The sequence below is a fragment of the Amblyomma americanum genome, chromosome 2 (assembly GCF_052857255.1).
Source record: "Amblyomma americanum isolate KBUSLIRL-KWMA chromosome 2, ASM5285725v1, whole genome shotgun sequence".
NCBI classification, from domain to species: domain Eukaryota; kingdom Metazoa; phylum Arthropoda; class Arachnida; order Ixodida; family Ixodidae; genus Amblyomma; species Amblyomma americanum.
In genome coordinates, this window is record NC_135498.1 from 13,177,805 (window position 1) to 13,190,588 (window position 12,784).

The following is a 12,784-nucleotide window of genomic DNA, read 5'->3' on the forward strand; positions in this document are numbered from 1 at the left end:
ACGCCAAATGTAGGTAGGTGAAAACTTTATTGAGCCTTATGGATGAGTCACTGCCTAGGGTTGGTCTGGCTCTTGATACCGGGTGGTGGCCAACAGTCCATGACGTGCGGCGACCTCTCCAGCCCACCCTACCAGCCGCCTTTGTGAGGCTGGTTCGGAGCTGGAGACCACGATCTCCCAACCCTCTTTGTCCGTGAGGCTCCAGCGAGATGGTGGTTGGAATTCTCGACAGAGATACAAAATGTGGTCAAAGTTGGCTCTCGGAGCCCCACAAAGAGAGAATTCGGGCCTGTATTGGCTTGGGTGGATAAGGGCTAGCAAAGCTGGTGAAGGGAATGGGCGAGCCTGGAGCTGTATCCAGGTAGTTTGTTGTTCTTTCGAGAGGGAAATGTGTGGTGGGGGACAGACGAGTCTTTGAGCCCTGTAATGGAGGATTACTTCATGATAGGTGACGTGCCGGTCCCTAGCGCTACCCCGGTCTAGGGTGTGCCCAGAGGAAAGGAGGGGGAGTTTATAGGGCCTAGTTTGATTTCCGCTGTGCGGTCTCGTAGGAAAGCTGCTATGTAGGTATGTGTTCGAGTCCCGACTCCTAGATTGGATAAGGCGTCCAGTATGGCTGTGTGTTGGACATTGTCAAACGCCTTAGTGAGGTCTAAGGCTAGCTGTTCTCGTGTGCGTTTGCAATGTCTGGGATGTAGGATTTCTTCAGAGATTCGAAGCATTACGTCTTGTGTTGATAGATGGCTTCGGAATCCTAGCATTGTGTGGGGAAAGAGCTCTTTTCTTTGCATGTAATTTTGTAGTCTGTTGAGGATTACGTGCTCAAATAGCTTTCCCAAGCATGAGGTGAGAGAGATTGGCCTGAGGTATAACAGGTCTAGCGGTTTTCCGGGCTTGGGGATGAAAGTGACCCTCGCGTGGGTCCACTCGAAGGGAAGAGTACCTTCCTTCCAGTGCTTGTTGAAAAGTTCTGCTAGGGCTTGGATGGAGTTCTCGTCCAATTTTCTCATCGTTTTTTTTTGTGATCCTGTCTGCTCCTGACGCAGACGTGGTGCGAAGTTTGAACATTGCTGCCCTAACCTCCCACGTAGTTATGTCCGCGTCGAGCTCGGGGTTTTCTAAGCCCAAGTAGGATGGGAGGGGTAATTTGGGAGTTGTTGTGAGGTACCTGTCTTTGAGATTCTGGATCAGGACATCATCATCCATACCCATTCTGTGAATGAGGCGCGTTATATTACGCTGTTGCGTGCTACTCGTGTTGTGTGGTTCTAAGAGGCAGCGCAGAAATTTCCATGTGTCTCTTAGGCCCAGGTTGCCATCCATACGGTTGCAGAGCTGACCCCATTGCTGACGGGTTAGTTGCGCTGCGTGTGCCTCTATTTCCTTGATCAAGGCTGATATCCTTAACTTGAGTGATCTGTTGTGTTTGTTACGAAACCATCGTTTCTGCAGTCTGGAATGAGCCTCCCACATGTGAAGGAGTCTACTGTCTACAGCTTCCGATTCGCGATTGCTCGGGATCTTAGATGTCTCTGTAGCGACGTCAGTTGTGAGTTCTGCCACCCACCTGGCAAGGTGTTTGATTTGGGTGGGGGCGTCGTTCCGGGGGTTCCGAAACTTGTCCCAGTCTGTGATCTGCAGCTTTTTTTTCATTAAGGTGGCGAGTGAGTTTAGCGAGAGTGAGGTTTCAATTATGTAGTGGTCGCTGCCAAGGGAGGTCCGCGTGTTCGACCACTGACATTTTGTGATATTCTTTGTGAGTTTGAGATCAGGAGTGATGTTGTGTTGCACGCTGTTACCGATGCGCGTATGTTGTTGTGGATTATTGACAGGGTGAGTACCTCGTTCTGAATTAGTGTCCAGAGCTGTGCTCCTTTCCTGCAGTTGAATTTGTACCCCCAGCTGACGTGTGTGGCATTAAGTCGTCAAGCACTATAAGCGGGTGTTTAGCGCTGATATGGAGCGCTTTGCGCATGGCTGCGAGGAGGGGGGCTGCTTTGCCTTTCGGGCTGCTCTATGTGTTGAGGATGGATAGGCTAGTGCTATTTATAGTTTTGGGCAGGAGGTCTATTAGGTGACAATCTATGTCTTCAACCTCAATGGGGTGATCTGTAGCGGTGTATTCTCTGTGAACTAGGGTTGCTACCCTTTGAATGGGTTCGTTCATTGGCTTTTGGGGAGTGTAGTTGACTAGTCTGACAGGAGCTTGAGTTTCCTGTAGTGCGATGACTGTGGGGACTTCTGTGTCGGAAAGAGATTGAATGTGGACTTGCAGATTGCTTCGCTTGGAGCGATATCCTCTGCAATTCCACTGCCACACTCTAAGTTCATTGTGGTTTGCTGCCATCATGCACTGTTCTGAAAGCGAATGGGTTGAGTTTGATTTATGTTGGGGGAAACACTTAGTCTATTTTGCTCTGCACCTGAGCAGCGATGGCGTCGTGGGCGCAAGATCTCTGCTCGAGCGTCATCATTATGTTGTTGAGATTGCTCGTCCATGTGCTCATGTCTTTGGTCATGGCTTCGAATTTCTTTCCCATTTTCTGTTCAAGAATCGTGATCGCGTTGATGAGGGTTCCTAACGTTGTGACGTCCTCAGTGGTAGTGCTTTCTTTTGCTCTGCGCTTGGCAGGTGTGCTTTGGGTGGGTGAGTTTGGCGGGCTAGCTACCGGGGTGAGAGATGGGATATTTTGAGGGATTTCCATTTTCTCTGTTGACGGGATTCTTTCTAGTAGCAATTGAAGTTGTTTGCTAAAACTATCGATTTGTGGACTCAGATGTTGTATTTGCTTCCTTTTGCTGTTCGAGCTGTGCTTTAAGTTGATTATTCTCACGAACAAGGGAAAGAGATCACGGACCCCAGCTCACCTGTTTGTCAGATGCTGACTCTCCAGTCTTTCCTTGTTTCTCAGACGTGGGCTGTCTGGACAGAGGTGGGAAGGACTCGGACCGGGACCGGGACCGGTGACGGGAGTTGGCGCGGCTTCTCGAGCTTAATCGCTGCCTGCGGCGGGATTCCCGAAGGGTTGTGTTCTTTGTCGTATCATCCTTGGGTGTCGGCCTCTTGTTGCCCGGTCGGTTGAAACGCTGCTTGCAGTCCTTGGAGCCCGTGAAGTGGGATCCATTGCAGATGATGCATTTGGCTGCGCACGTGGGTGGCTCGACTGGTGAATGAGGCTCTACAGAGCGCTGGCAGAGATTTTGCTTGGGTTGGATGCAGACGTCGCTTCTGTGACCGGCTTTCCGGCAGTTGAAGCATGCCTCGGATTTGGCCAGGAAAAGATAGCAGTTATATACGGCTCCGTAAAAATGTAGTTGCCTTGGAACCGACTTTCTATTGAGGAAAGTGACGAGGACGGACTTAGTCTTGCCCAAACGTCCGGCGTCCGTAATGTCATACGAACTATTTTTGTTGAAAGTCTGAAGTTCCTAAACTATCTTCAGGCGTCTGGTCGTATATAGCGTTGTAGTGAACGCCTCGGATAGCGCTGTCTGGTTGGGCTATGTAGGCCTTTAAAGGGTAGGTCATGTTGAGGATTTGAAGAGACTGTAGCCTAACGTAGCGTTCCGCTCTGTTCTCTGATGGTGTTCTGATGGTGAAGGAGTTGTTTCGAGGAATTATGCGTATGGCGTCTGGTTGACGTGCTGCCTCTATGAGGAGTTTCAGAGCGGTGCGTACGGGGGATAGTATGTAGCCCCCATTGTGTTTGCGGAGATCTAGGCCCCCACTCGGGCGGTAGATGATTATCAGGTCTGAGGCGGGTAGCTTGGGTAGCGGAGCCGGACGCTTTATAGTTGGTGGAGGAGACTTGCCTTGCTTGGGCTGGGCCGGTGTGGCGGGTCCGTCCGGTGGCTTGAGAGGCGAGCTCGAGGTGGCGGGCTCGTGGAGCGGTGCTGAGTGCGCCAGTTTGCGGGCTGCGAGGGCCCTGGTCCATCGAGGATCCGTGCCGAATTCTTCAGGCGAGATTGCTTCTCCTCCGACTTGGTATACCCTGCTGCTGCAGGCAGGCTCGGCGTTTGGTGAAGCCATGTGCGCACTGTGAGGCTAGGCCTAGCCTAGCCCAGGCGCGGCAGGTTCCAGCTAGGCCTACTTCGAGGCCCAGCGAAGCGTCTGTCGCTCGGTGTCAAGCACAAATTTCGGACTCGCAAGTCCCGAAAAGTGGACGAAAATGGTGCACAACGCCTTCACAAACCGTTTCCAGCACTTTCAGTCCATGAAAAGTCGAAAAATTGCACAAAACAATAGAAAACTACGGAGCCGACGTGAGACGCGTCCGTGTGCTTCGGCAGCCACCTGGCGGTCTGAACGCCAAATGTCCGCAGGAGAGACAAGATTACGAAGTTTGCTTAGATGGGGGGCATAGTGTGGCTGCTGCAAGCGCAGGACCATTAGGATGGGCATTAGTACTTGAGTGGGCGTAACCAGTGTGCTCCTGCTGCTAATGATGACGATGACATTCATTAGTTTGGGCGTACAACAAACAGAAATACAAACAATACCGTCCAGCACAGGAACCTATAGTATACGGCTTCCTTCACCAAATAAGGAATCGAAATATCAGCACCTAGTCTAGAAGAATACTTTGTGACTGGCTCGCGCCCACCACTTATAAAACGACAACATACCGCCATAGTATACCAAAATGGCCAGCTCATATTGTATCGTTTTAGCGCCTGAACAGGTTTGGCAATTTCCCTTCTAATTTCCTGACGGTAGGATTAAGTTCATTGCCGACAGCCGTGAATTAGGCGGGATTTAGTACTTGTCAAAGTGTACTCTACGCACCACACAGCGTGCCAGAGGAAAGCTATTATGAGGCCTCGCAACCGGCTACTAGACTGACGGACGGGTTTTTAACGCGACAGCGTTAAGGGCCCCGCGTCGCAGAAAAGCCGGTGTCGTAGGCGTCCGAGGCGTTGGCCGTGCGCGAAAAATCCTCCTTCTCCTCCTCCTCCTCGCAATGTACGCCACTGCCCCAACAGATGGCGGGCGACGGCAGCGCCTCCCGCTCGTCTCGTTGGGGCGCAGTGGGGCCGTGCGGGCACGCAGGAATCACGCGGTGAGCGGCGAACAACGCAGCGCACATCCAAAGCGCGTTCACCTCGAAGATTGCGGCTTCCTACCCGTTCGTTCGGCGCGGAGGCCATGCTGGCGTTAGTGGCATCGGGTTTGTCTAGGAAGGTGTGCCGACGAACTACGACTGCAACTTGAGTCCCGCGCGTTTCAAAAAGGCGCCTGGCAGCGCTTCTACGTGGTTTGCCGCTCCGCGCGTCCGTTTCACCGTACGTAGCAGAGCGATTTGTCTAACGGGCAAGGCGTCGCGCCAAACGGGCGATGGCATTCCGTGGACTCCCTGGCAGTGCTGTAACACGCTGTCGCGTTCCACTCTTAAAGGCGAAGCTTAAGCCTCCTCCAATTTTTTTTTTACTACGGTGGTGCCTTCAGCGGTAACGGTGCTCCTTTTGCTGGCTATAGTTTGCAGTGCGCTGCAATGGTTATTAGCACTGCGTTTCCACTTGCACTGTGCATTCTATACATTAATTTCTTCAGTTATATGCAAGCCGAAGGAATCTGGCTAAGTGCAGCTTGTTTTCACGGCTGCCAACGTGAGCCGCGCGGCGTAGAACATCTGAAAGCAGCGTGGGAATTTCTAAGGTTGGGTACGTCCAGTTCATTTTCTACGGCCATCGGAAATAATGGGTGTGAGCGTAGGAAACATTTTATAGGCCAGAATTTGCAGCGATAAGGAAGAGACGTCAATGATAACAGTTTTCGCGCACAACCACATCGACTTTCTACTTTTCTTCAAAATTACGACCCAAAAACATCCCCATTGAGTTATGCAGTGTTCGCTACTGGAAGCCAAGAGATGGCAGTAGTTGCTGAATTGCAGACTACGTATACGATAGCGCACGAGAAAGGACAAGAAAAACGTGGGCAACACAAGCGCTCATATCCAACTAATGGTTCATTGATACGAATGCATTATATAGTCTTTGCTCCGTGATGTCATCGACCTGAAAATGCTGACGTCAGATGGCCGCACTTGTAAATGATGATTCTTTGATATTTAGTGAAATGGGTGGTGCGCTGACGCATTATGCAGTCGCTTTTTTAAACAAATCTGATTCAATGATTTCTCTCACATCCTGGCTCCTGTGCATAGCTATTATCCTGCGCGCTACAGATTTACTAGTCCCTTCATTCTACATTTCACAGTCATGACAATGCAGAGAAAGGTTACCGTCCCTGCTAGACGTCCTCCTGCGCTCCATCAACCTTTCATTCATACACGGGCCGGTTTGACCGATGTTTGGTTTATGGGTTTTAACGTCCCAAAGCGACTCAGGCTATGAGAGACGCCGTTGTGAAGGACTCCGGAAATATCGACCACTTGGGGTTCTTTAACCTGCACTGACGTCGCACAGTACACGGGACTCTAGAATTTTACCTCCATAGAAGGTTTGTAACTGGGCCCGATGTAATGGATCTGCAAGGCAAAAGCATTTCATACACCACCCTAGATAAAGATAGATAGATAGATAGATAGATAGATAGATAGATAGATAGATAGATAGATAGATAGATAGATAGATAGATAGATAGATAGATAGATAGATAGATAGATAGATAGATAGATAGATAGATAGATAGATAGATAGATAGATAGATAGATAGATAGATAGATAGATAGATAGATAGATAGATAGATAGATAGATAGATAGATAGATAGATAGATAGATAGATAGATAGATAGATAGATAGATAGATAGATAGATAGATAGATAGATAGATAGATAGATAGATAGATAGATAGATAGATAGATAGATAGATAGATAGATAGATAGATAGATAGATAGATAGATAGATAGATAGATAGATAGATAGATAGATAGATAGATAGATAGATAGATAGATAGATAGATAGATAGATAGATAGATAGATAGATAGATAGATAGATAGATAGATAGATAGATAGATAGATAGATAGATAGATAGATAGATAGATAGATAGATAGATAGATAGATAGATAGATAGATAGATAGATAGATAGATAGATAGATAGATAGATAGATAGATAGATAGATAGATAGATAGATAGATAGATAGATAGATAGATAGATAGATAGATAGATAGATAGATAGATAGATAGATAGATAGATAGATAGATAGATAGATAGATAGATAGATAGATAGATAGATAGATAGATAGATAGATAGATAGATAGATAGATAGATAGATAGATAGATAGATAGATAGATAGATAGATAGATAGATAGATAGATAGATAGATAGATAGATAGATAGATAGATAGATAGATAGATAGATAGATAGATAGATAGATAGATAGATAGATAGATAGATAGATAGATAGATAGATAGATAGATAGATAGATAGATAGATAAAGAGGAGGAGGGAAAGGCAGGGATGTTAACCAGAAAGGGGTTCCGGTTGGCTACCCTGCACTGAGGAAGAGGGATTAGGGGAATAAAAGGAGGAAGAGAGAAGGGAAAAAAGGCATAACACACACACGCACAGCGCTGTCACAATTTGTCACTCAATCCACCCTACACCACCCCAGATGAACATGCACCAAATGGGTCACGATGTTTGATTGTGCAAGGCTTCTTAGCTTTTTTAAAATGCATTTATCATCTTGCTAAGGTTTCCGAGCTGCTCGGACGCGGATTACACGACTTGAACGTTGTTGCGACTCCCGATAACTCAGTTTTGTGCGCGTGTGTGCAACTCCCGGAATTTCGGGGCTACACATAGAAGAGATTACTCTTCAAAAATTTTAGAGGGCGAGCCAGCCTTATCTACTCTTGTTTTTGTTTACCAAACCAATTTTTCCAAGAGTTATTGCGATTCGAGCGTCTTTGTCGGCCACTTCTTTAGTTGTGTAGCAGGACACTCAGATCGCAGTTTACCTATTCAGCTGCTGCGGGCCTTACGTCGAGCTCGTCGGCCCCGCCCCGGGCTCAGTGCAGGGATAATGTAGTGGACCCGGGCTCAAAGCCGCTGGGCTGGCCCGGGTCAGGCTTAAATCTCTGGCTCGATCAGGGCCAGCCAGGGTCGTGCCTTGGAATGCGACCCGTGCAGAGATTTAATGCTTACTAGCCCTTGGCAGGTTACTGGTAACGCTGCATTGGAGACAAACGCAATAAGAGTTGGCTATTCTTATTTTTTGCAACATATGCTGACGAAGCCGACTCAAAAGCCTCTATAGTCTATATGACACCCACTTATCGTTGTGTTTGCGTTTTGCATTGAGTTTTATGACGCATATGCCGCTCAGGCTTTCTTGCGCTAAACAGTGCGGCCGAAGAAATACACGACAAAAAAAATTTGCAGTGGCTTAATTCAGCGAAAAGAAAGGATGCTTAATATATACGCGTCTGAGGCTCGTTGATGGCAGCCCCGCTGCGCGCTCGCGACAGCCGTTCTATATATAGTTCACGAACACGTGGCTATGACGTGGTTATCACATGGCATTACGACACCCCCATCGGATGTCTTCACGTGGCTTCACATCACCCAAACGGACGTCCTTAAGGTGGAAGGTCAATCCCTAGGTCACCCAATCTCCAAGGTGAACAAAAGGTCATTGGTAAAGGTCAGGGGTCAAGAGTTCGACACCATAATTGTAGCGCACATGGTAATATACGGCTATCCTTGGTTGGGCTGAAGGTCGTTAAAGGTCGTTGTGCTGCCCACCCGAAGACTGCTTTACCTAGCGTAGTGAATGTTTTCGCTTCACTAAGGTGTATAATTGTGTTCGTCTGCTCTCTTCGACACTGTACACAAGCGGTTCTTAGTAAAACTACGTGTTTCTTACCTACAACAGGTGGACGCAGTAGTAGCACTACTCCCACGCCGAAAGACATCGCTCCTAGCATGTCGGGGAGCTTTTCCATCCCAAAGTCCTTCACCAAGGCTGGGGTCATGAGCCCGGTCCTTGTCCCGCATGTGGTCCCCACTAGCGCGGAAGAAATGAGCATCATGTGGAATGTCCCAAACCATGCGAGCAACTCGAACGCGACCCCTTGAATGAGAAATCCCAAGAGCATGACAGATTCGAGTGACAGAATTTTTGAATCTATGATGAAACCTGAAAGTGGCCTTAAGGCAATGTCACTGGCAGACAAAGCATGCAGCAGGTACACTGATTCCGAAGGGGCGATGCCGCGGTCATTCGCAAAATCTGTGGACAAGAGAACAAACATGGACATGCCAAGGTTCACTGCCGAGAATGACGTGACGTTCACCCAGAAGGCGACTGTCATGAATAACCTGAACAACTCCTTCAATCTTGCAGCCACTCTCTTTATCCTCAACTGCACAGGAGGAATAGGATCTCGGTCGGTGCAGACCTCATCATCTACACTGGAACGAAAAGTTTTAGCTTCTCCATCCAATGGTTTGGAGGAGTTCACACGTGCCTGTAAATCACTTGAATTCTCTACTGCTTTGAAAGTCGGGAGAGCATTTGCGGCGACCTCAGTGCGGGGAATGCCGTTGGGAATTGGGGGGTTGTTCGAAGAATGGCTCGTTGAACTCAGCGACTTGCTGTGATTACGCAATGGCGGTGGATGTCTGACAGCAATGGCGAAAGGAAAGGCGTTCATCAGGATGGCTCCGTAGAGGAGGAAGACTCCGCGAATGCCATACTGCGTGCGGAAGAATTCGAGAAGCGGGGGCAGAACAATGGTGTTGATTCCGCCGGCGGTGAACATAAGGCTGCACGCCGTCGTTCTTCGCTTTTCGAAGTGCTGCGCCACGAGAACGTTGGCTCCGATAAAGAGGCCGGAGAGAGTGATGCCTGCAATAGAGAACACAGCAACGGGTTTCATCAGGCACCTGGGATGTAACTGAGTGATGAACCCTATTTAGAGGGAGAGGAAAGATAAATGATTTTAAAAAGGGGTAGGAGAATGACGCAATAGCTTTAAAAGGTCCCTACGGTCACTCGGGGGTCCCCTGGCGCACCCTTTGGTAGGCATCGACACGCCTGTTGCCACGACATACTTCAATATTGCACATAATTGTTCATACTAAATTGTGACGCAGACTAGTTTGAAGGTTTTAAGGTAAAGTTTAGCGAGGAAAGCCAGAAGAGAGCTGCATAACAGCTTGAGAGGTAAATCCTGACTCCTCTTTACAGCGCAGCATTAACAGTAGCAGGTGTATGGCATCAAAGGAAAAGAGAAAACAAACACAATAAGACCACGTTTGTTCAGCATAGAGAAACATGAATGTACGTGTACCATGTAAAAAATGTACTTGCGATTGAAGAACAAAACAAAACAAAAAGTGACCGAAACGAACCCAGTGTTCCTGTAATGTAATCCGCCTACTGTGCGATGAGAGGTGCGTGTATACAGTCGTCAACACACCTGTCCAGAGCGTCCGAACGGCTTGCTCTCTTGTGCATTCATGGCAATTGCCGGTGCCTCGCGGGCCCGATATAATTTTTAAAGACCTGAATAGGGAAACACGATGCATGGGAATGCGCATGCGCATTCCCATGCTTTTTTTTTTACTCCTACACCCCTCGTAAATGAAGCAAGGGTGCTGCCCTGTGCACCGTTCAAACCATCCCGACAGGTGTGTGCACGACTGTACAATGTCTCTATTTATCCCACTGAATGAGCATTACTAACCGATGTCGAGGTAGAGTGTCTGGCTCCCCACCTGACTACATTTCTCCTTTTCAGCGAAACTGCTTTTCTACGTCATTACTCTCTCGACCAATCACGATATTCTAGTCACGCTGACACCAAGTTTTACGCCGAATGGAATCTTTAACGCTGTTGCCTTAACAACCGTAGCAATCTCATTTTGGCCACACTGAACAGGTGGTTTAAAGGAGCTAAAATATGGTAATAGAAAGAAGCCGTTTTTTTAGGCTGCGGGGAAAATGTGAGGTAGCTTAATCATGCGCCTTTTTCTGTTCTACACTAGGCAAGTCCAGTGTTCAAGATGGCGGGAGGAGGGAGTCAACGAAGAAATGGACAAAGAAGTGCTGCAGTGGAGGGCTCCGTAATAATTTCGTTAGCGTGCACTAACATCGCCCCTCACACGGCCACTTTTTGCGTTTCTCCTGAATCGAAACGCGGCCGCAGCAATTGCACCCGACCTCTCCGGCCCAGTAGCCAAGAGCTGTAACTATAGCTGTATCTCATCATCATCATCAGCATCATCATCATCAGCCTTACTACACCCGCTGCAGGGCAAAGGCCTCTCCCAAGTCTCTCCAATTAACCCTATTCTTTGCCAGCTGCATCCACCCTTTGCCTGCAAACTTCTTAATCTCATCCGCCCACCTAACCTTCTGCCGCCCCCTGCTACGCTTACTTTCTCTTGGAACCCACTCCGTTACCCTTAAGGACCAGCGGTTATCTTGCCCTCGCATTACATGCCCTACCCAAGCCCATTTCTTTCTCTTGATTTCGACTAGGATGTCATTAACCCGTGTTTGTTCCCTCACCCACTCTGCCCGCTTCCGGTCTCTTAACGTTACACCTATCATTTTTCTTTCCATGGCTCGCTGCGTTGTCCTTAACTTAAGCTGAACTCTTTTCGTTAGCCTCCACGTTTCTGCCCCGTAGGTGAGTAGCGGTAAGATTATGCTGTTGTACACTTTCCTCTTGAGGGAAATTGGTAAACTGCCACTCATGATCTGCGAGAATTTGCCATATGCGCTCCACCCCATTCTTATCCTTCTAGTTATCTCCCTCTCATGATCCGGATCAGCTGTCACTACCTGCCCTAAGTAGACGTATTCCGTCACAATTTCTAGGCTCTCGCTGCCAATTGTGAACTGTTGTTCCCTTGCTAGGCTGTTGAACATTACCTTGGTTTTCTGCATGTTAATTTTTAGACCCATCGATCTGCTCTACCTGTCTAACTCATTGATCATGATTTGCAGTTCACCTCCTGAGTGACTCAGCAAGGCAATGTAATCAGCAAATCGCAGATTGTTTAGCTATTCTCCATTTATTCTTATTCCCAACTGTTCCCAATTCAGGCCTCGAAATACCTCCTGTAAACATGCGGTGAACAGCATTGGCGAGATCGTGTCTCCTTGCCTGACGCCCTTCCTTATTGGAATTTTATTGCCGACTTTATGGAGTACTATAGTAGCTGTGCAGTTCCTATATATATCTTCCAGTATTTTGACATAAGGCTCTTCTACCCCCTGATTACGCAATGCCTGTATGACTGCTGAGGTTTGCACTGAGTCGAATGCTTTCTCGTAATCAATGAAAGCTATATATAGAGGTTGGTTATGTTCTGCGCATTTCTCTATCACCTGATTGATAGTGTGATAATGATCTATTGTGGAATATACTTTGCGAAAGCCTGCCTGATGATTTGGTTGATTAAAGTCTAACGTTGCCCTGACTCTATTAGCGATTACCTTAGTAAATACTTTGTAGGCAACGGATAGCAAGCTGATCGGCCTGTAATTTTTCAAGTCCTTGGCGTCTCCCTTCTTATGAATTAAGATAATGTTTGCATTCTTCCAAGCTTCTGGTACAGTCGAGGTCATAAGGCATTGCGTATACAGGGTGGCTAGTTTTTCTAGTACGATGTCCCCTCCATCTAGCTAGCTGTATCCATCTCCATCTAGATAGCTGTATCTATGGCTCCGTATACTGAGCCACCGCGGTTGATTAGGATAGGGGCGCACACACGATGGGAACGCCAGGTGGTAAAATAGCGGAGGTGTTGTAAAGATAGCAGGACTAAGAAGGACCCGAATAAGCTA

General features: G+C 47.8%; 2 protein-coding genes across 4 annotated transcripts in view; both read right to left on the reverse strand.

The window, feature by feature from the left end:
- Positions 1-12,784, reverse strand: part of LOC144120589 (monocarboxylate transporter 4-like) — a 111,266-nt gene that overhangs the window by 78,389 nt on the left and 20,093 nt on the right. The gene's annotated exons all lie outside the window — the stretch shown is intronic.
- LOC144120587 (monocarboxylate transporter 12-like) overlaps positions 1-12,784 on the reverse strand; it is a 23,910-nt gene that overhangs the window by 2,417 nt on the left and 8,709 nt on the right. For all 3 annotated transcript variants that reach the window (XM_077653156.1, XM_077653154.1, XM_077653155.1), the window contains one exon: positions 8,849-9,832. In XM_077653156.1, coding sequence (XP_077509282.1) covers positions 8,849-9,832 — 984 coding nt within the window. The remainder of the gene's footprint in view (positions 1-8,848; positions 9,833-12,784) is intronic.